Source organism: Mobula hypostoma, chromosome 7 (genome assembly GCF_963921235.1).
Source record: "Mobula hypostoma chromosome 7, sMobHyp1.1, whole genome shotgun sequence".
NCBI lineage: Eukaryota > Metazoa > Chordata > Chondrichthyes > Myliobatiformes > Myliobatidae > Mobula > Mobula hypostoma.
In genome coordinates, this window is record NC_086103.1 from 184,826,844 (window position 1) to 184,848,601 (window position 21,758).

General features: G+C 45.7%; 1 protein-coding gene across 2 annotated transcripts in view; it reads right to left on the reverse strand.

Moving 5' to 3' along the window:
• folr (folate receptor) overlaps nucleotides 1–21,758 on the reverse strand; it is a 39,845-nt gene that overhangs the window by 14,178 nt on the left and 3,909 nt on the right. For both annotated transcript variants that reach the window (XM_063054718.1, XM_063054719.1), the window contains exons 2-3: nucleotides 8,472–8,601; nucleotides 3,357–3,545 (exon numbers count right to left, since the gene is read on the reverse strand). In XM_063054718.1, coding sequence (XP_062910788.1) covers nucleotides 3,357–3,545; nucleotides 8,472–8,597 — 315 coding nt within the window. In that variant the 5' untranslated portion in view covers nucleotides 8,598–8,601. The remainder of the gene's footprint in view (nucleotides 1–3,356; nucleotides 3,546–8,471; nucleotides 8,602–21,758) is intronic.

Genomic DNA, 21,758 nt, shown 5'->3' on the forward strand with positions numbered 1-21,758 from the left:
TCAACCCCATTCTCCTGCCTTCTACCTGTAACCTTTGACGCCCTGATTAATCAAGAATCTATCAGCCTCCACTTTAAACACACCCAATAACTTTGCCTCCACAGCCACCTCTGGCAATGAATTCCACAGATTCACCATCCTCCAGCCAAAGAAATTCCTCCTCATCTCGGTTCTAAATGGATGTTCCTCTATTCTGAGGTTGTGCCCTCTGGTCCTAGACTCCCCCACCAACGGAAACATCCTCTCCACATCCACTCTATCTCAGCCCTTCAATATTCGACAGATTTCAGTGAAATCTCACCACCCCTCATTCTTCTAAACTCCAGTGAGTACAGGCCCAGAGCCATCAAATGTTCTTCACGCATTAACCCTTTCATTCTCAGAATCATTCTTGTGAACTTCCTCTGGACCCTCTCCAATACCAGGACATCCTTTCCTAGATAAAGTTCCCCAAAACTGCTCACAATACTCCAAGTGTGGTCTGACCAGTGCCTTATAAAGCTCCATTACCACCTCTCCAGCATTATTTCCAGCAGTCCAATATCTACTCTTGCCTCTCTTTCACTCTTTACATATCTGAAAAAACTTTTGGTATCGTTGCCTACCTTCATATTTCATCTTTTCCCTCCTTATCTTTTTTTTTAAGTTTCCATTTGTTGGTTTTTAAAACCTTCCCAATCCTCTAACTTCCCACTAACTTCTGCTTTTTCACTTCCCTTGTCAGCCACAGTTGCCTCATCCTCCCTTTAGAATACTTTTTCTTTGGGATGTATCTATCCTGCACCTTCCAAATTGCTTCCAGAAACAGCAGCCATTGATCTGCCATCATACCTGCTGCTGTCCCCTTTCAATCAATTCTGGCCAGCTCCTCCCTCATGCCTCTGTAATTCCCTTTATTCCATTGTCATACTGATACATCTGACTTTATCTTCTCCTTCTCAAATTTAGGATGTCTACCATATTATGATCACTGCCTCCTGTACCTTAAGCTCCCCAATCAAATTGGGTTCATTACACAACACCCAGTTCAGGATTACCATTTCCCAGTGGGCTCAGCCACAAGCTGCTCTATAGCCATCTCACAGGTGTTCTACAAACTCCTTCTCTTCGGATCCAGCACCAATCTGATTTTCCCAATCTACCTGCATATCTATTGTAACATCACCCTTATTACTTGCCTTTTTTTTATTTCCCATTAAAATTTATATCCCACATCCTGGCTACTCTTTGGGGGCCTGTATATAACTCCCATTAGGGTCTTTGTACCCTTGCAGTTTCCTAACACTACCCACAAGGATTCTATACCTTCCCATCCTAAGTCATCTCTTTCTAAGGATTTGATTTCAATTTTTAATCAAGAGCAACCCCACCCCCTCTGCCTACCTGTCTGTCCTTTTGATACAAGTTGCATCCTTGGATGTTGAGTTCCCGACTATAATTTTCTTTCAGTCACGTCTCAGTGATGCCCACAACATGATACCTGCCAATCCCTAACTGTGGCACAGGATCGCCTACCTTATTCCATATACTGTGTGTTTTCGAATATAACATTTTCGGTCTATTTTCATTACCCTTTTTTTTATTTTATCCCCAGTTGCTCTTCACCTCATCCCACTGACTGCAATTCTGCCCTCTCATCTGCCTGTCCTTCCTCACAGTCTCCCTACACACCGCATTGAGTTGCATACTAACTGCCCCATCCTCAGCCCTATCACTCTGGTTTCCGACCCCCTACCAAATTAGTCTAAACCCTCCCCAACAGTTCTAGCAAATCTGCCTGTAAGGATATTGGTCCCCCTCGGGTTCAGGTGTAACCCATCCCTTTTGTACAGGCTGTATCTTCCCCAGAAGAGATCCCAATGATCCAGAAATCATTGCACCATTTCCTCAGCCACTCATTCGTCTGTACCATCATCCTGTTCATGCCCTGACTAGCACGTGGCGCTGGGAGTAATCCAGAGATTACTACGTTGGAGGATCTGCTCCTCAGTCTCTTCCTGCTCTCCTATACTGACTGCCCAGGACCCCTCCCCACATCCTACCTACGTCACTGGTGCCCATGAGCACCACGACCTGTGTCTGTGACCTCCCTCTTGAGAATCTTCTGTAGCTGCCCTGAGACATCCTGGACCTGAGCACCTGGGAGGCAACACGCCATCCTGGCTTCTCTTTCATGGCCACAGAATCTCCTGTCTGTCACCCTCACTATCGAGTCTCCTACCACTCCCGCTCTGCCTGACTTTACCCTTCCTCGCTGAGCCTCAGGGACGGTCACATTTCCACTGGCCTGGCTGCTGCCGCTCTGCCCTGGTAGGTCATCCCCACCCCCCAATCCCCCTATCCCCACCCCCAATCTCCAATCCCCACATCCCCATCCCCCTAATCCCTAATACCCAATCCCCCATTCCCTATCCGCCCACCCCAATCCCCCTATCCCCTCATCCCCTCCCAGCAGCATCCAAACGTGTATAATTGCTGCGGAGGGATACAGCCACAGAGGAACTCTGCACTGACTGCTTCCTTATTCCCCTTACAGCACGCTGATGCTGCCCGACCTGCTGAGTTCCTCCAGCATGCTGTGCGTGTTGCTTTGATCCTAGCATCTGCAGATTATTTTGTGCTTCCTTACTCCCCTTATTTCTCCTGGTGGTCTCCCATCTACTCCCTGAAGCCTGCGCTCTGGCTGTGATCACCTCAGTAACAAACTCATCTCTGAAGTTTTCAGCCTCCCAGGTGACCCAGAACACATCCAGCTCCAATTTCTTGACCTTGTCAGTCTGGAGCTGAAGTTGAATTCACTTCCTGCACATTTAGTCCTCAGGGAGACTGTGAGGTACTCTGAAATCCCACATCTCACAGGAGGAGCCCTCCACTGCCCAACTACACTGGCTATGCCTCTAACTTCTCAAACTTAAGTTCTAGCCTGTACCTGTTTCTGCCCGAGTGTGACCACTCTAACACTGTCCACTCACAACTCCAACAATGGCCGCTCCGGTAAACCCCGCTCCTCTTTTATTGTCCCTTGCTAATTAACCCTTGTTACTGTTCATCCAAGCATTCTCCCACACCGCTGACAAGTCTTGACAAGCCCTGCTCGCTTTTTAAAACTGGCACATCAAGTCCACTTGGAATTGTCTCCAACTCACCGCGCAATCTCTCACGCCACAGACATGCCCTGACAGGCCCTGTTTGCTTTTTAAAACTGAGCCGTAAAGTCCACTAGGAACTGTCTCCAACTGACTCCGCAGACAAGTCCTGACAGGCACCATTCGCATTTTAAAACTGGCTCATCAAGTCCACAAGGAATCCGTGCAGTAAACCTGGTCTAATTCTGAGGACCATCACAGGCATCTCACCGGCTGAATCCAGGGGCCGAGGTTGGGGGAGCACTCGTAAAGACAGGTGTCCTGGATGAAGTGCCTCTTGCATCTCTCTGTCATGATGCCACAGTGATTCCAGTTGAAGTTGTAGAGGTAGGACTGGTCATCGTGTGCCTCTATGCTGGTGTTGGCTGTACAACAGGCGTTCTCTCTCCATGGCTCACACTGCAGGCACACAGATACAAGACAGCAAGGTCACTGGATATTCGGCAGGGCGAGGCATCACAGGTGGACACCCAGACTATAGGATCAGCTTTATTCTCCATATGTATTTACATGTACAGTGATTCTGCTTAATTGGGACACATGGGGACCAGTGCATTTTGGCCCAATTAAGCAGCTGCCTCATTTAGCTGAAGTCTCATGGAAATAGTTAAAAAGGAATAAGAAAGACAAACTTCCATTTAACTGAGTAACAAATTATGTATTTAAATGAAAAACCGAACACTATCAATACCAGTTCAGTACTATAAAACAAGTATTAGTTCCTAATAATTATCGTCGGAGGAACTCATCCAGTGTACCCATGTAATTTTTTTCCGGCTTGTGTCAAATCTTTTTACAGCATCTTGGCAAGGATCTGATTTTTTTTTTTTTAAAAAGTCAAAATAAAAACAAAATTATCAAAAACCACTGACATTTGAATCGGTGTCCGTTGGTCCTAAATTGATAACAAGAAGCACACACAACTGAAACTGTTTGCTGTAAACAGAGTAGTGTCCAACGGCCACACCAAGTGCACGTGAAGAAACTGTTCAACAACATTGTCCTGTCCGAATTAAAAGACACAAGGGCCCAAATAAATGAAGGGAATCCAGCTACATTCTAGATTAGTTTTTGTTCTTTAAGACTTGTTCCAAATAAGCAGCCGCCCCGATAAATCAGAACCCACTGTATTAGGAATTTGCTGTGCTGTGCTGGTCAGGGTGTGTCATGAAACAAACAGCAACATTCAACAATTAGAGAAATAAAGCCTTGTATAAAAGATAAAGTTGGAGGTATAAAGTATGAATATGGAATAAAACGTGCATAAATACATCAATACCAACGTGTATTTACAATGTAAACAGTATTATAAAAAATGGTTTCAGGTGCTTACAGTGCAGAATGGGATTAATAGATGGGGGGTTAACTAGAATGGTTGATCAGATTAACTGACTGGAGGTAGAAACTTTTAAGACCATCAGACATAATAGCAGAATTAGACCATTTGGCCCATTGAGTCTGTTCCACCGTTCCATCATGGCTGAGTTATTACCCTCTCTATTTTTATTTTTTATTGAAATTCAGCATCATATAAACATTTCCATATGATGTATTTCAGATACTGTATGCATATATCATATATTCATGTTTGCCACAAATCTCCACATATCAACCCCATTCTCCTGCCTTCTCCCACAACCTTTGACACACTGACTAATCAAGAACCCATCAACCTCTGCTTTAAATATACCCAATGACTTGGCCTCCACAGCTTAAGATGGTGTGAAATTTTTGTTTCAATAACCTAATATTGCTTTCCAGGAGCTTTTGGAAAAGACAGTTCGCAGGGTGGACTGTGTCTACAATCATTTCTGCCGGCAGATACAAGTTCTGCAGTAATGGGAGACTGCAGCCAGTGATCCCTGCAGTTTGCTGTAGTTTCCGTATCTTGTGTGACGACACGGCAGGAATGGCCGACACGAGGACACTGCATCAAACCAGACAGGAATAGCTGAAGTGAGGATGCCCTCTCTGATGGCAGTGTAGAATTCCACCAGTATGTTCTGGGGAAGGTGAAATTTTACCAACTGCTCTACTCTGAAGAGCAGAAAATTCTCTCAGGGTGAACAATATTTGATCTTTAATCATCCATAAGGTTACAAGCAAAGATTATATCAGAACAACGAAATATATTGTTTTGCGCCAAATCAAATCAGTGAGGATTGTGCTGGGGGCAGCTGCAAGTGTCGCCACAATCCAGTGCCAACACAGCACCCCCACAACTCACCAACCCTCACCCGTATGTCTTCGGACTGTGGGAGGAAACCAGAGCTCCCAGAGGAAACCCACACGACCACAGGGAGAACATACAAACTCCTTACAGACAGCAGTGGAAATTGAACCCTGACCTTAGAGCTGGTTACTGTAAGGTGTTACACTAACCTCTAAGCTACCGTGCTGCAGATGCAGATACCCAAGGTCATTGCAGGAGGAAGCACCTTTAACAGAAACTGACGCCACGGTCGGACAATATTTAACCTTAAATCATCTGTAGGGATAACCATTTACAGGTAGACAGGGCAGAGAAGGCTTTTGGAACGTTGACCTGCATCAGTCAGGGCTTCATATTGGGAGGTCATAGTGCAGTTGCAAAGGACACAGGCAGGGCTGCACTTAGAATATTGCCAACCGTTTTAATTCCAATTCCAACCCCAGGGGCGGGAGGAGAAGATGGCAGCGCACCGCGCGTGCGCAGCTCTCCGGTGAAAAATGATATCGTATCTGTTAAATGGGGGCTGTGGACAATTTCTGATTTGATGGAGCACAGAGGAACATCTGGAGAAATTTCCGAAACGCCCGTCCGCTGCTGTCGTTACTGTGTGGTCGGGAATCTTTCGGAGGGTAGGCCTCAAAATCCCCGGCCTTGCCTGCTTTTGGCGACCGAGAAGGAGGTTGAATCGTTCGGACAGAGATGGCGCTCAGTACTCGGTGTCGGAGAGCTGATCAGAGCTCGAAGTTTTCGGATGACTCAGAGTCGGACTGTGGTCGGCATGGCAGGGAGAGTTTTTCTTCCTTCTCCCGTCTGCGTGAGATGTGGGACATTTGAGAGACTTTGAACTTTTACTGTGCTCATGGACTTCTTCATCAAGTTATGGTATTGTTGCACTGTTGTAACTATATGTATAATTATGCGGTTTTGTCAGTTTTTTCAGTCTTGGTTTGTCCTGTGTTTTTGTGATATCACACCGGAGGAAATATTGTATCATTTCTTAATGTATGCATTACTAAATGACAATAAAAGGGAACTACATGTCTTCATAATCTAATCTAAAAAAAAAATTCCCATTCTGATATGTTGGTCCATAGTCTCCTCTACTCAGGTTGCAGAAGCAACACCTCATATTCTCCAACCGGATAGCATGAACATTAATTTCTCCAACTTCCAGTCATTCCCACCCCATCCTCTTCCCTCCTTCTTCAATTCAGCCCTCTGGTCCCCTCTTCAACTGCCCATCATCTCCCCTTTCTGCCATGGTCCACTCTCCTCTCCTATCAGATTCCTTCCTCTTCACCTTTTCCACCCAGCACCTTCCAGCTTCTCACTTCATCCCGACTCCACCCACCTCGCTTCACCTACCACCTTCGAGCCTGCACCTTTTCGCCTCCCCCACTTTCTCAGACTATCTCTGCCCCCTTCCTTTCCAGTCTTGAAGAAGGGTCTCGGCCGAATTCCTCTCCATAGATGCCGCCTGACCTACTGTATTCATTTTTGGTCTCCCTGCTTTAAGAAAGATACCATTAAGCTCGAAAGAATGTAGGGCAGAGTTACAAGAATATTGCCAGCACTCAGGACACTGAGTCGTGGAGAGAGGTTGAGCAGGTTGGGGTGTTATTCAGTGGGGTGCAGGAGAAAGAGGAGTGACCTGACAGAGGTGTCTAAAACTGAGGATCATAGAATCAGAATGTAATTCCTTACATCCGTCTCACAACATGAAGGAGTAAAAATCTTTATGTCGTGTCTCCATCGCTATGTACAGCAATAAGGAAGGGAAACGTGGGAGGATATTGCCCAAACACTGAGGCTGTATAGATAATTGTATGTATACCTAATGTACGTACAGTCAGATACACAATCAGATCAGTGTGTATTGTGACGAGAATACACATAAATTAAGATGTTTGCTGGCCTGGGCTTGCACCAGTGGCATCAGCAGTTGGTCTGCCACCTGTCCTCAGGGGAGGGAGAGATAAGGCACACAATGAAGCAGCATTTGGAGGTGTTAATGAAGGAGCCATCAGTCTGGGTATTGTCAAGATCGGCTCCCCCTTTGAACCCTGAACTGTTTGAAGTGATGGACAGGCGATTTGGAGATGTGTAATGAAGGGACGGGAGAGAGAGCTGTCTAGAGCGGCTCCCCCTTTGAACCCTGAACTGTTTGAAGTGATGGACAGGTGATACTAAAGCAGGGGGATAAAAAGGGACAGGTTCGCTAAGGCAGGACACACGACACCCGAGGTAACGAGACCCTGGAAGCGGTGCGCTTCTCACAAGTCGGTGGGAAGTGCCGGGCCATAAACGCACAGGGTGGAAAGGCTCGATCGGCGGGAACCTGGTGTGTGTCCACCCTTGCCTGGGTGCCAGGTTCAGCGCAGAGAAACGGTCGTATCTGGAAACGGAGGGGTCACAGTCAGTGACCTCAGATGACATCACAAAGGACTCGCCCGGAAGCTGACTGCGAAGGTCTGTGTGTGGAAGCTGTTTTGAATATTCATTCGTTTTGCTCTCTCTCCTCCCCCCACACTGTCCATCTCCCACGGCAGCGATTACTGCGAACTGAACTGAAATTTGTGTCATTTCGAAACTGGTCATTTACCCCTAGACAACGATAGAGCTTGATTGATCCTGTTATCTTAATTCTGTGTACATGTATGTTTATCATTGCTGAACTGTTGCATTCATTATCCTTTTAATTAGAGTACTGTGTTGCTTGTTTCTTTAATAAAACTTTCTTAGTTCTAGTAATCCAGACTCCAACTGAGTGATCCATTTCTGCTGGTTTGGCAACCCAGTTACGGGGTACATAACAGTATTGATCAGTCTGATGGCCTGGTGATAGAAGCCGTCCCGGAGCCTGTTGGTCCTGGCCTTAATGCTGTGGTACTGTTGGCCAGACGGAAGCAGCCGAAACAGTTTGTGGTTGGGGTGGCTGGGGTCCTTGATGATCCTCTGGGCCCTTTTTATGCACTTGCTGCAGTAAATGTGCCGAACACACAGATGCATGGATAGGGTGAATGCTCACAGCCTGTTCCATGCTGAATTTCTAAATAAATCAATCAATCAATAAAACAATCTCTGCATGTCCCCCTCCCCCGTCCCCTGTTTACCTGACGATAGAGTTTCCCCTCGAAGCCCGGCTTTGTCTTGTGGTGTTTTCCGTCCATGCAGATGTTGAGGACGTCCCTGTCTGCTGCCAGAGTCAGTGGCAGAACCAAGACCAGCAACGCCAGCATCTCCCTGCACAGAGAGTCACACTGGGGTCATTGTCATCTGCACAAGTCCATGTGCTCAGGTATACAGAAAAACATCACAGGCACAGAGCATCAGATAACCGTGTGCACAAGAAAAGCAAAACTAAACATGAATTATACATTCTTTGCTTCAGAAGAAAGAACACGATTACAACGAAACAAGTCGACCGTAGTGCAAAGTGATCATAGTCACTGAGGAAGTGACTGGAAATGAAACTAATGCTCTTTCTTCAGAGTGATTGGAGGGAAGCACAGGGGACGTCAGAGGAACTTCTTTTTTTTAAACAGACAGTGGTGGGTGTGTGGAATGTGCTGCCAGGGGGTGATGCTAGATGCAGATATATTAGGGACATTATTTTTGCGCAAGAAACTCATGTGAGGAAAGAGGATAATCAACGTTTCTTTAGGTTTTGGAAGGGACAACAGTAACCACTTGAACTTCCACTGAGATGCAACACTGAGCGTCATAGGAAGTCATTCCTGCCCCTGAACCGATAGGCTGGTCCTGGACATTTCATAATTATTTATTATTTATGGTGCAACTGTAACGAAAACCAATTTCCCCCGGGATCAATAAAGTATGACTATGATAAAGCAGCCAGTGAGCCAGATCGCATGGAGGCTGAAGGAATTCTTTCCAAGGTTGAGTGGAGCCCTTGGGCTCCAACAGCTAGATTGGGAAAATCAGGTTGGTAATAGATCTCAAGAGAGTGAATTTGTTGAATGCCTACAAGCTGGCTTTTTTGAGTAGTTTGTCATTGAGCCTACAAGTAGATCAGCTATACTGGACTGGGTGTTATGTAATGAACTGGAGGTGATTAGGGAGCTTAAAGTAAAGGAATCTTCAGAAGGCAATTATCACAACATGATTGAGTTCAACTTGAAATTTGATAGGGAAGAAGTAAGGTCTGACTTAGCACTATTTTAGTGGAGTAAATGAAACTACTGTGGTACGAGACAGGCCAAAGTAAATTGGAAGAGATGTCAGCAGAGCAGCAATGGTGTGAGTTTCTGGGGAAAATGAGGAAGATGCAGGATAGATGTACTCCAAAAACAAAGAAATATGCAAACGGCAAAATAGTACAACTGTGGCTGACAAGTCAAAACTAATGTAAAAGAAGAAGAGAGCATACAACAAAACAAAAATTAGTGGGAAGATAGAGGATTGGGAAGATTTTAAAAACTTACAGAAAACAACTAAAAGAATCATAGAAACATAGAAACATAGAAAATAGGTGCAGGAGTAGGCCATTCGGCCCTTCGAGCCTGCACCGCCATTTATTATGATCATGGCTGATCATCCAACTCAGAACCCAGCCTTCCCTCCATACCCCCTGACCCCTGTAGCCACAAGGGCCATATCTAACTTCCTTTTAAACATAGCTAATGAACTGGCCTCAACAGTTTGCTGTGGCAGAGAATTCCACAGATTCACCACTCTCTGTGTGAAGAAGTTTTTCCTAACCTCGGTCCTAAAAGGCTTCCCCTCTATCCTCAAACTGTGACCCCTCGTTCTAGACCTCCCCAACATCGGGAACAATCTTCCTGCATCTAGCCTGTCCAATCCCTTTAGGATCTTATACGTTTCAATCAGATCCCCCCTCAATCTTCTAAATTCCAACGAGTACAAGCCCAGTTCATCCAGTCTTTCTTCATATGAAAGACCTGCCATCCCAGGAATCAATCTGGTGAACCTTCTTTGTACTCCCTCTATGGTAAAGATGTCTTTCCTCAGATTAGGGGACCAAAACTGCACACAATACTCCAGGTGTGGTCTCACCAAGGCCTTGTACAACTGCAGTAGTACCTCCCTGCTCCTGTACTCGAATCCTCTCGCTATAAATGCCAGCATACCGTTCGCCTTTTTCACCGCCTGCTGTACCTGCATGCCCACTTTCAATGACTGGTGTATAATGACACCCAGGTCTCGTTGCACCTCCCCTTTTCCTAATCGGCCACCATTCAGATAATAATCTGTTTTCCTATTTTTGCCACCAAAGTGGATAACTTCACATTTATCCACATTAAATTGCATCTGCCATGAGTTTGCCCACTCACCCAACCTATCCAAGTCACCCTGCATCCTCTTAGCATCCTCCTCACTGCTAACACTGCCAACCAGCTTCGTGTCATCCGCAAACTTGGAGATGCCGCATTTAATTCCCTCATCCAAGTCATTAATATATATTGTAAACAACTGGGGTCCCAGCACTGAGCCTTGCGGTACCCCACTAGTCACCGCCTGCCATTCTGAAAAGGTCCCGTTTATTCCCACTCTTTGCTTCCTGTCTGCTAACCAATTCTCCACCCACACCAATACCTTACCCCCAATACCGTGTGCTTTAAGTTTGCACACTAATCTCCTATGTGGGACCTTGTCAAAAGCCTTTTGAAAATCCAAATATACCACATCCACTGGTTCTCCCCTATCCACTCTACTAGTTACATCCTCAAAAAATTCTATGAGATTCGTCAGACATGATTTTCCTTTCACAAATCCATGCTGACTTTGTCCGATCATTTCACCGCTTTCCAAATGTGCTGTTATCACATCCTTGATAACTGACTCCAGCAGTTTCCCCACCACCGACGTTAGGCTAACCGGCCTATAATTCCCCGGTTTCTCTCTCCCTCCTTTTTTAAAAAGTGGGGTTACATTAGCCACCCTCCAATCCTCAGGAACTAGTCCAGAATCTAACGAGTTTTGAAAAATTATCACTAATGCATCCACTATTTCTTGGGCCACTTCCTTAAGCACTCTGGGATGCAGACCATCTGGCCCTGGGGATTTATCTGCCTTCAATCCCTTCAATTTACCTAACACCACTTCCCTACTAACATGTATTTCGCTCAGTTCCTCCATCTCACTGGACCCTCTGTCCCTTACTATTTCTGGAAGATTATTTATGTCCTCCTTAGTGAAGACAGAACCAAAGTAATTATTCAATTGGTCTGCCATGTCCTTGCTCCCCATAATCAATTCACCTGTTTCTGTTTGCAGGGGACCTACATTTGTCTTTATCAGTCTTTTCCTTTTTACATATCTATAAAAGCTTTTACAGTCCGTTTTTATGTTCTCTGCCAGTTTTCTCTCATAATCTTTTTTCCCCTTCCTAATTAAGCCCTTTGTCCTCCTCTGCTGAACTCTGAATTTCTCCCAGTCCTCAGGTGAGCCACTTTCTCTGGCTAATTTGTATGCTACTTCTTTGGAATTGATACTATCCCTAATTTCTCTTGTCAGCCACGGGTGCACTACCTTCCTTGATTTATTCTTTTGCCAAACTGGGATGAACAATTGTTGTAGTTCATCCATGCAACCTTTAAATGCCTGCCATTGCATATCCATCGTCAATCCTTGAAGTGTCATTTGCCAGTCTATCTTAGCTAATTCATGTCTCATACCTTCAAAGTTACCCCTCTTTAAGTTCAGAACCTTTGTTTCTGAATTAACTACGTCACTCTCCATGTTAATGAAGAATTCCACCATATTATGGTCACTCTTACCCAAGGGGCCTCTCACGACAAGATCGCTAATTAACCCTTCCTCATTGCTCAAAACCCAGTCCAGAATAGCCTGCTCTCTAGTCGGTTCCTCGACATGTTGGTTCAAAAAACCATCCCGCATACATTCCAAGAAATCCTCTTCCTCAGCACCTTTACCAATTTGGTTCACCCAGTCTACATGTAGATTGAAGTCACCCATTATAACTGCTGTTCCTTTATTGCACACATTTCTAATTTCCTGTTTAATACCATCTCCGACCTCACTACTACTGTTAGGTGGCCTGTACACAACTCCCACCAGCGTCTTCTGCCCCTTAGTGTTACGCAGCTCTACCCATATCGATTCCACATCTTCCCGGCTTATGTCCTTCCTTTCTATTGCGTTAATCTCTTTTTTAACCAGCAACGCCACCCCACCTCCCCTTCCTTCGTGTCTATCCCTCCTGAATATTGAATATCCCTGAACGTTGAGCTCCCATCCCTGGTCACCCTGGAGCCATGTCTCTGTGATCCCAACTATATCATAATCATTAATAACAATCTGCACTTTCAATTCATCCACCTTATTACGAATGCTCCTTGCATTGACACATAAAGCCTTCAGGCACTCTTTTACAACTCTCTTAGCCCTTTTTAATGCTTGCCCTGGATTTGTCGGCCTGCCACTTTTACTTTTCCCCTTTGTACTTTTTGCTTCTACGCTCACTTTACACCCCTCTGTCTCTCTGCACTGGTTCCCATCCCTCTGTTGTGAACTAACCTCCTCACACCTAGCCGCTTTAATTTGATTCCCACCCCCCAACCATTCTAGTTTAAAGTCACCTCAGTAGCCCCCGCTAATCTCCCTGCCAGGATATTGGTCCCCCGAGGATTTAAGTGTAACCCGTCCTTTTTGTACAGGTCACACCTGCGCCAAAAGAGGTCCCAATGATCCAAAAACTTGAATCCCTGCCCCCTGCTCCAATCCCTCAGCCACGCATTTATCCTCCACCTCATCGCATTCCTACTCTCACTGTCGCGTGGCACAGGCAGTAATCCCGAGATTACTACCTTTGCGGTCCTTTTTCTCAACTCCCTTCCTAGCTCCCTATATTCTTCTTTCAGGACCTCATCCCTTTTCCTACCTATGTCATTGGTACCTATATGTACCAGGACCTCTGGCTCTTCACCCTCCCACTTCAGGATATCTTGGACACGATCAGAAATATCCCGGACCCTGGCACCAGGGAGGCAAACTACCATCCGAGTCTCTGGACTGCGTCCACAGAATCGCCTATCTGACCCCCTTACTATCGAGTTCCCTATCACAACTGCCCTCCTCTTCCTTGCCCTACCCTTCTGAGCTACAGGGCCAGACTCTGTGCCGGAGGCAGGGCCACTGTCGCTTCCCCCGGGTAAGCTGTCCCCCCCAACAGTACTCAAACAGGAGTACCTGTTGTTAAGGGGCACAGCCGCCGGGGTACTCCCCATCACCTTCCTTTTCCCCTTCCCCCTCCTAACCGTGACCCACTTGTCTGCCTCCCGTGGCCCCGGCGTGACCACCTGCCTTCCACTCCTCTCTATCACCTCCTCGCTCTCCCTGACCAGACGAAGGTCATCGAGCTGCAGCTCCAGTTCCGTAACGCGGTCCCTTAGGAGCTGCATCTCGATGCACTTGGCGCAGATGTAGACGTCCGGGAGGCTTGGAGACTCCAGGGCCTCCCACATCCGACACCGAGAACAGCAAACTGCCCTCACAGTCATAATGCCCCTCTCCTCAAATAGCAACAGAAAATGAATGTCAAACCTTCCTCGCCTCGCCCGCTTCCGCCTAAGCCCGGTGAGCCGAAGCCCTTAAGTCTTCACTCTGCTCCCGGCTCACTCCGCAGCCCGCAAACTACGCTGCCCGCTCTCTGAGGCTCTGTTCCTTTTAAATCTGCCGCGCTGCACTGCCCGACGTCACACGCCTGCGCAGTCCCGCCTCTCAGAAAGCCGTTGGAGAAAAAAAAATAACGAAAATTTCAAAAATCTCTTTTTCGGCACTCCCACTCAGACTCTCAGACTCCTTCTTCGAATCGAAGAAAGGAAAAGATGGAATATGAAAGCAAGCTAGCAGACAATATCAAAACGGATAATAAAGGCTTTTTCAAGTGTATAAAAAAGTAAAAGAGAGATGAGACTGGATATAGGACCACTAGAAAATGAGGCCGGAGAAATAACAGGGGACAAGGAGATGGCAGATGAACTAAACGAGCATTTTGCATCAGTCTTCACTGTGGAAGACATTAGCAGTGTGCCAGATGTTGAAGGGTGTGAGGGAAGAGAAGTGAACGCAGTTACGATTACAAGGGAGAAGGCGCTCAAAGCTGAAAGACCCAAGGATACGTAAGTCACCCAGACCAGATGAATTGCACCCCAGTGTTCTGGAAGAGGTAGCGTTAGAGATTTGTGGAAGCACTAGCAATGATCTTTCAAATCATTGGACTCTGGCATGGTGCCAGAGGACTGCAAAACTGCAAATGTCACTCCACTCTTTAAGGAGGAAGGCAGCCCAAAGGAAATTATAAACCAGTTAGCCCGACCCCAGTGGTTGGGAAGATGTTAGAGTCAATTGTTAAGGCTCAGGTTATGGAGTACTTGGTGACACAGGACAAGATAGGACATAGTCAACATGGTTTCCTTCAGGGAAAATCCTGCCTAGCAAACCTGTTGGAATTCTTTGAGGAGATTACAAATAGGATAGATAAAGGGGATGCAGTGGAAGTTGTATATTTGGATTTTCAGAAGGCCTTTGACAAGGTGTCATACATGAGGCTCCTTACAAAGTTAAGAGTCCATGGCATTACAGGAAAGTTACTGGCATGGTTAGAGCATTGGCTAATTGGTAGGAGGCAGTGAGTGGGAATAAAAGGATCCTTTTCTGGTTGACTGCCAGTGACTCATGGTGTACCACAGGGGTCAGTGTTGGGACAGCTTCTTTTTAGGCTGTATATAAATGATTTGGATGATGGAATAGATGGCTTTGTTGCCAAGTTTGCAGATGATACAAAGTTTGGTGGAGGGGCAGGTAGTGTTGAGGAAACAGATAGGCTGCAGAAGGACAGACAGATTAGGATAATGGGCAAGAAATTGGCAAATGGAATACAATGTTAGAAAATGTATGGTCATGCGCTTTGGTAGAAGAAATAAAAGTGTAGACTATTTTCTAAATGGGGAAGAAATCCAAAATTCTGAAATGCAAGGGGACTTGGAAGTCCTTGTGCAGAACACCTTAAAGGTTAACTTGCAGGTTGAGTCATTGGTGAGGAAGGCAAATGTCATGTTAGCATTCATTTCAAGAGGTCTAGAATACAAGAGCAAAGATGTGATGCTGAGGCTTTATAAGGCACTGGTGAGGCCTCACCTTGAGTATTGTGAACAGTTCTGGGCTCCTCATCTAAGAAAAGATGTGCTGGCAATGGAGAGGGTCCAGAGGAGGTTCACAAGGATGATTCCAGGAATGAAAGTGTTATCATACAAGGAACATTTGATGGGTTTGGGTCTGTACTTGCTGGAGTTTAGAAGGATGAGGAGGGGATCTCATTAAAACTTTATGAATGTTGAAAGGCCCAGACAGAGTAGATGTGGAAAGGATTTTTTCTATGGTGGGGGAGTCTAGGACAAGGAGGCACGGGTTTAGCATAGAGGGCCATCCATTTAAAACAGATGCGGAGAAATTTCTTTAGCCGGGGGAGCCGAATTTGTGGAATTTATTACCACAGGAACTGTGGAGACCAGGTCATTGGGTGTATTTAAGGCAGAGCTTGATAGGTTCTTGATTGAATACAGCATGAAAGGTTACGGGGAGAAGGCCAGGGAGTGGGGCTGAGGTGGGGGGGGGGGAGAAAAGGATCAGCCATGATTGAATAGCAGAGCAGACTCGATGGGAAAATGGCCTAACTCTGCTCCTTATGGGCTTATGGATGTCTATAACCGTTATCCCAAATCCCGTTGCACCTCTGAGTTTTGAATTTGGTCTCCATTTAGCAAATAGTCCCACGCTTTGATTTCTTCTATCAAAATGCATGACCATACACTTCTCGACACTGTATTCCATCAGCCACTTCTTTGCCCAATCTCCTAATCTGTCTAATGCCTTCAGTAGCCTCTCTACTTCTTCAAAACTACCTGCCCCTCTACCTGTCTTCATAGCGTCTGCAAACTTTGCAACAAAACCATCAATTCCATCTTCCAAATCATTAACATGTAACTTAAAAAGAATTGGTCCCAAAACTGACTGCTGTGGAACACCACAAGTCACCGGCAGCCAACCAGAAAAGGCTGGTTAGTGATGTCCTTGTGCAGATCTACACAGTTTCACTGAACTACATTCCAGTAAGTCATCGCAGACTGAACGACAGAGATCCAATCGTACTGTGTATATGAGCTACTTTATGTATTTATATTTATTGTGCTTTTTAATTATTGATCTTCTTTGTCGTAAAGTTTCTTGCTCTGCATCAGATCTGGAGTAACAGTTATTTCGTTCTCCTTTACACTTGTGCACCGGAAATAACATTAAACAATCTTGAATGACAATTGGAATCATAGAAAAGTACAGCACACCAACAGGCCCTTCAGCCCATCTAGCCAGTGCCAAACCATTTAAACTACCCACTCCCATCGACCTACATCAGGACCATAGCCCTCCATACCAGTCATCCCTGTATATAGAAACATAGAAAACCTACAGCACAATACAGGCCCTTCGGCCCACAAAGTTGAACCGAATATGTCCCTACTGTAGAAATTACTAGGGTTACCCATAGCCCTCTATTTTTCTAAGCTCCATGTACCTGTCAAGGAGTCTCTTAAAAGACCCTATCGTATCCACCTCCACCACCATTGCCGGCAGCCCATTCCACACACTCACCACTCTCTGAGTAAAAAACTTACCCCTGACATCTCCTCTGCACCTACTCCCCAGCACCTTAAACCTGTGTCCTCTTGTGTTAGCCATTTCAGCCCCGGGAAAAAGCCTCTGACTATCCACACGATCAATGCCTCTCATCATCTTATACACCTCTATCAGGTCACCTCTCATCCTCTGTCACTCCAAGGAGAAAAGGCCGAGTTCACTCAACCTATTCTCATAAGGCATGCTCCCCAATCCAGGCAACATCCTTGTAAATCTCCTCTGCACCCTTTCTATGGCTTCCACATCCTTCCTGTTGTGAGGCGACCAGAACTGAGCACAGTACTCCAATTGTGGTCTGACCAGGGTCTTATATAGCTGTAACATTACCTCTTGGTTCCTAAACTCAATCCCACGATTGACAAAGGCCAATACACCGTATGCCTTCTTAACCACAGAGTCAACCTGCGCAGCAGCTTTGAGTATCCTATGGACACAGACCCCAAGATCACTCTGATCCTCAACACTGCCAAGAGTCTTACCATTAATACTATATTCTGCCGTCATATTTGACCGACCAAAATGAACCACTTCACACTTATTCACACCTATCCAAATTTCCCTTAAATTTTGAAATTGAGCTCGCATGCACCACTTTCACTGGCAGCTCATTCCACACTCTCAAGACCCTCTGAGTGAACAGGTTTCCCCTCATGTTTCCATTAAACTTTCCACCTTTCACCCTTAAACCATGACCTCTAGTTGTAGTCCCACCCAACCTCAGTGGAAAAAGCTTGTCTATACCCCTCATGTTGTATACTTTGATCAAATCTCCTCTCAATTTTCTATATTCCAAGGATCTATACAATCTTTCCTTATAACTCAGGTCCTCCAGACCTGGCAACATCCTTGTAAATTTTCTCTGTACTCTTTCAACCTTGTTTACATCTTTCCTGTAGGTAGGTGACCAAAACTGCACACAATACTCCAAATTAGGCCTCACCAATGTCTTATACAATTTCAACATAATATCCTATCTCCTGTACAGAATACTTTGATTTATGAAGGCCAATGTGTCAAAAGCTTTCTTTATGATCCTATCTGCTATCCGTCCACTTTCAGTGAATTATGTTCCTGTGTTCCTTCGTTCTACTACTTTTCAGACCTTGTATATAACAATTCACTGTGTAAGACCTGCTCTGCTTGGTCCTACCGAAGTCCAACACTCTGCAATTGTGTCCATTCAATTCATCTGCCATTTTTCAGCCCATTTTTCCAGCTGATGCAGATCCCTCTACAAGCCATGATAGTCTTCCTCACTGTCCACTACACCCCAATCTTGGTGTCATCCACAAATTTGCTGATCCAGTTAACCACATTATTATCTAGTTAATTAATCCAGTTTTCTCTGCTCACAGACACCAAGTAGAGCTAGAGGTGTGATGTCCCTAGAATTTTTCTTTCTATTTTTCTCTTTCTCTCCCTCTCTCCGCCACCCTCCTCTCTCTCCCCCTCTGTACCTTGTATCCCTTCCTGTATTCATTTCTCTATCTGCCGTAAACACACGCGGAGAGTGGGATTATTGACCCTGTAGAGACACGTGGATAGTGGGATTATTGACTGTAAAGACACGCGGAGAGTGGGAATATTGACCCTGTAAAGACATGCGGATAGTGGGAATATTGACTAAATTATTTCATTTATTTATTTAGGAATACAGTGTGGAGAAGGTCCTTCCGGCCCTTTGAGCCACTCTGCCTCAACAATGCCTAACTAAGCCGATTAACCCTAACCTAATCACAGGCCAATGTACAATGATCAATTAACCCACATGCTATGTCTTTGGACAGTGGGAGGACATCAGAGAACTCAGAGGAAACCCACGCATTCCACAGGGAGTACCATAAAGACCTTAAGATACAGGAGCAGAATAAGGCCATTTGGCCCATCGAGTCTGCTCCACCATTCCATCATGGCTCATCCACTTTTGGAACTATGAAGAGGGGTAAACAGTTGAAGTTTCAGGCCGAAACCCTTCATCAAGACTGGAAAGAAAGGAGGAAAAAGGCCGATAAGGGGAAGTTGGTGGGGGGGGGGGGAATAAGTGAGATGCTGGGAGGTGATATGTGGAACTGATAAGGGGCTGATGAAGAAGGAATCGGATCGGAGAGGGGAGTGGACTATAGGAGAAAGGGAACCAGAGGGAGGTGATGGGTAAGTGAGGAGAGAGGAGGGGTGAGAGGGGAAACTGAAATGGGAATGAAGAAAAGAGTGCAGAGGGAGTTGGAAATATTACCGGAAGTCAGAGAAATTGATGTTCATGCCGTCAGGTTGGAGGCTAACCAGCAGGAATAAGAGGTGTTGTTCCTCCAGTCTGTGTGGCCTGATTGTCGCAGTCGGGGCGGCCACGGACAAACATGTGAAAATGGGAACGGGGAGTCAGAAATGGGAATGGGAAGCCAGCGGGAGATCCTGCCTTCTACAACAGACAGAGTGAAGGTGCTCAGTGTCCCCAAGTTATGTCGAGTCTCACCGGTGTAGAGAAGTTCACATCAGCAGCACTGGATACAGTAGATACTCCATATAGACAATAGACAATAGGTGCAGGAGTAGGCCATTCGGCCATTCGAGCCAGCACCGCATTCACTGTGATCATGGCTGATCATCCATAATCAGTACCCCGTTCCTGCCTTATCCCCATATCCCTTGACTCCGCTATCATTAAGAGCTCTAACTCTTTCTTGAAAGAATCCAGAGAATTAGCCTCCACTGCCTTCTGAGGCAGAGCATTCCATATATCCACCACTCTCTGTGTGAAAAAGTTTTTCCTCAACTCCGTTCTAGATTGTCTACCCCTTATTCTTAAACTGTGGCCTCTGGTTCTGGACTCCCCCAACATCGGGAACATATTTCCTGCCTCCAGCGTGTCCAATCCCTTAATAATCTTATATGTTTCAATAAGATCCCCTCTCAGCCTTCTAAATTCCAGTGTATACAAGTCCAGTCGCTCCAATCTTTCAACATATGATGGTCCCGCCATCCCGGGAATTAACCTCGTGAACCTCCACTGCACTCCCTCAATAGCAAGAATGTCCTTCCTCAAATTTGGAGACCAAAACTGTAGACTAGCAAGAGAAGTGTCTCCTTGTTATTCTTATTGTTTTGCACAATTTATTTTGTAGTTATAGTGATTTTACATCTTTGCAGTGTACTGCTGCCGCAAAACAACAAATTTCACATCATAATGACATGATTCTGAACTGATCTAGTGTCACAAGTTCACCCGGCCCTCAGCCTAGGCACCCTACCGTCTAGTGAGGAGAATTCTTCGGGTGAAACAGAGGTCAGGGGTGGGGCCATTCAGGGTTGGAAACTCCACTACGTCTGTAAACTGTCGAAGTCTTTCAGCCTGCTGTGGTTTCCACGGCTGCAAATTCATTAACTCATTAGTTAATCACTGCACCAGTCTCCTGATTCTACAGAACTGTTACACAAGACTTGGATGAGACTGCATTTGGAATATTGTGTCCATTTTTGGGTAGTTTGCTGCGGGAAAGATGTTATTAAGCGGGAAAAAGTGCAGATGAGACTTACAAGGACACGAGAGACTGAGTTATGGAGAGAGAACATAGAACATTACAGCACAGTACAGTCCCTACAGCCCACTATGTTGTGTCGCACTTTTACCTACTCTAAAATCAAACTAAACCTTCCCTCCAACATAGCCCTCCATACTTCTATCATCCTGTGAGAATGTGATGTGATGGAGGTTGGGACTTTTTACATTGAAGCCTTGGAGAATGAGGGGTGATTTTATAGAGTCGGTGCACTCCACTGGAGTCAGTGCTGCCCCCCAGTGTTTGCTCAGCAGAAAACAAGCCATATTACGTTTGTGTGCAGACTGCTGCAATATTCATGGACTCAGGGACTTTGACTTTTTTTTGTGTGTGGCTTTACCTTACTGCTGTCTTATATGTGGTATATGTGCTTTGTGCTGTGTGTGACTGTTGGTGCTGTGTTTTACACCTTGGCCCCGGAGTCACGCTGTTTCATTTGGCTGTGTTCGTGTATGGTTGAATGACAACTTGAACTATATAGAGGTAACCAAAATCATGAGGGGTTTGGATGGGGTGAATGCACATAATGTTTTTTCCCCCAGGGGTGGGGAATCAAGAACCAGAGGGCAAAGGTTTAAGGTGAGAGGGCAGAGATGCAAGGGGGATCTGAGGGGCAACTTTTGCGCCCAGAGGATGCTGCACATATAGAATGCGCAGCCAGGGAAAGATTATTAGATCAGAGTTGTCACACATACCATGAAAAATGCAGTGAAATGTGTCATTTGCATCAACAACCACAGTCCGAGGAGGTGCTGGGGGCAGCCTGCAAGTGTCGCCACGCTTTTGACGCCAACAGAGCATGCCCACAAATTACTAACCCCAACCTGTTCATCTTGGAACGTGGGAGGAAACCAGAGCTCCTGCAGGAAACCTACACAGCGACAGGGAGAAATTACAGACTCCTTGCAGACAGGAGTGGAATTGAACCCGGGTGGCTAGTGCTGTGATATCGTAAAACATAGAACATATTGTAATGTTTCTTTGTTCTTTGACTTTGAGAACATCCACGACTTCTTTCCCTGTTCACAAGGAATCTCATCTCAGCGTAGAATTCTGACTGTGTGGCTAAGCACAGCTCCAAATGCCATATTTAAGTTTGCTGACGACACCACTGTAGTTGGCCAACACGAAGGTGGGTGGTGGAGATTG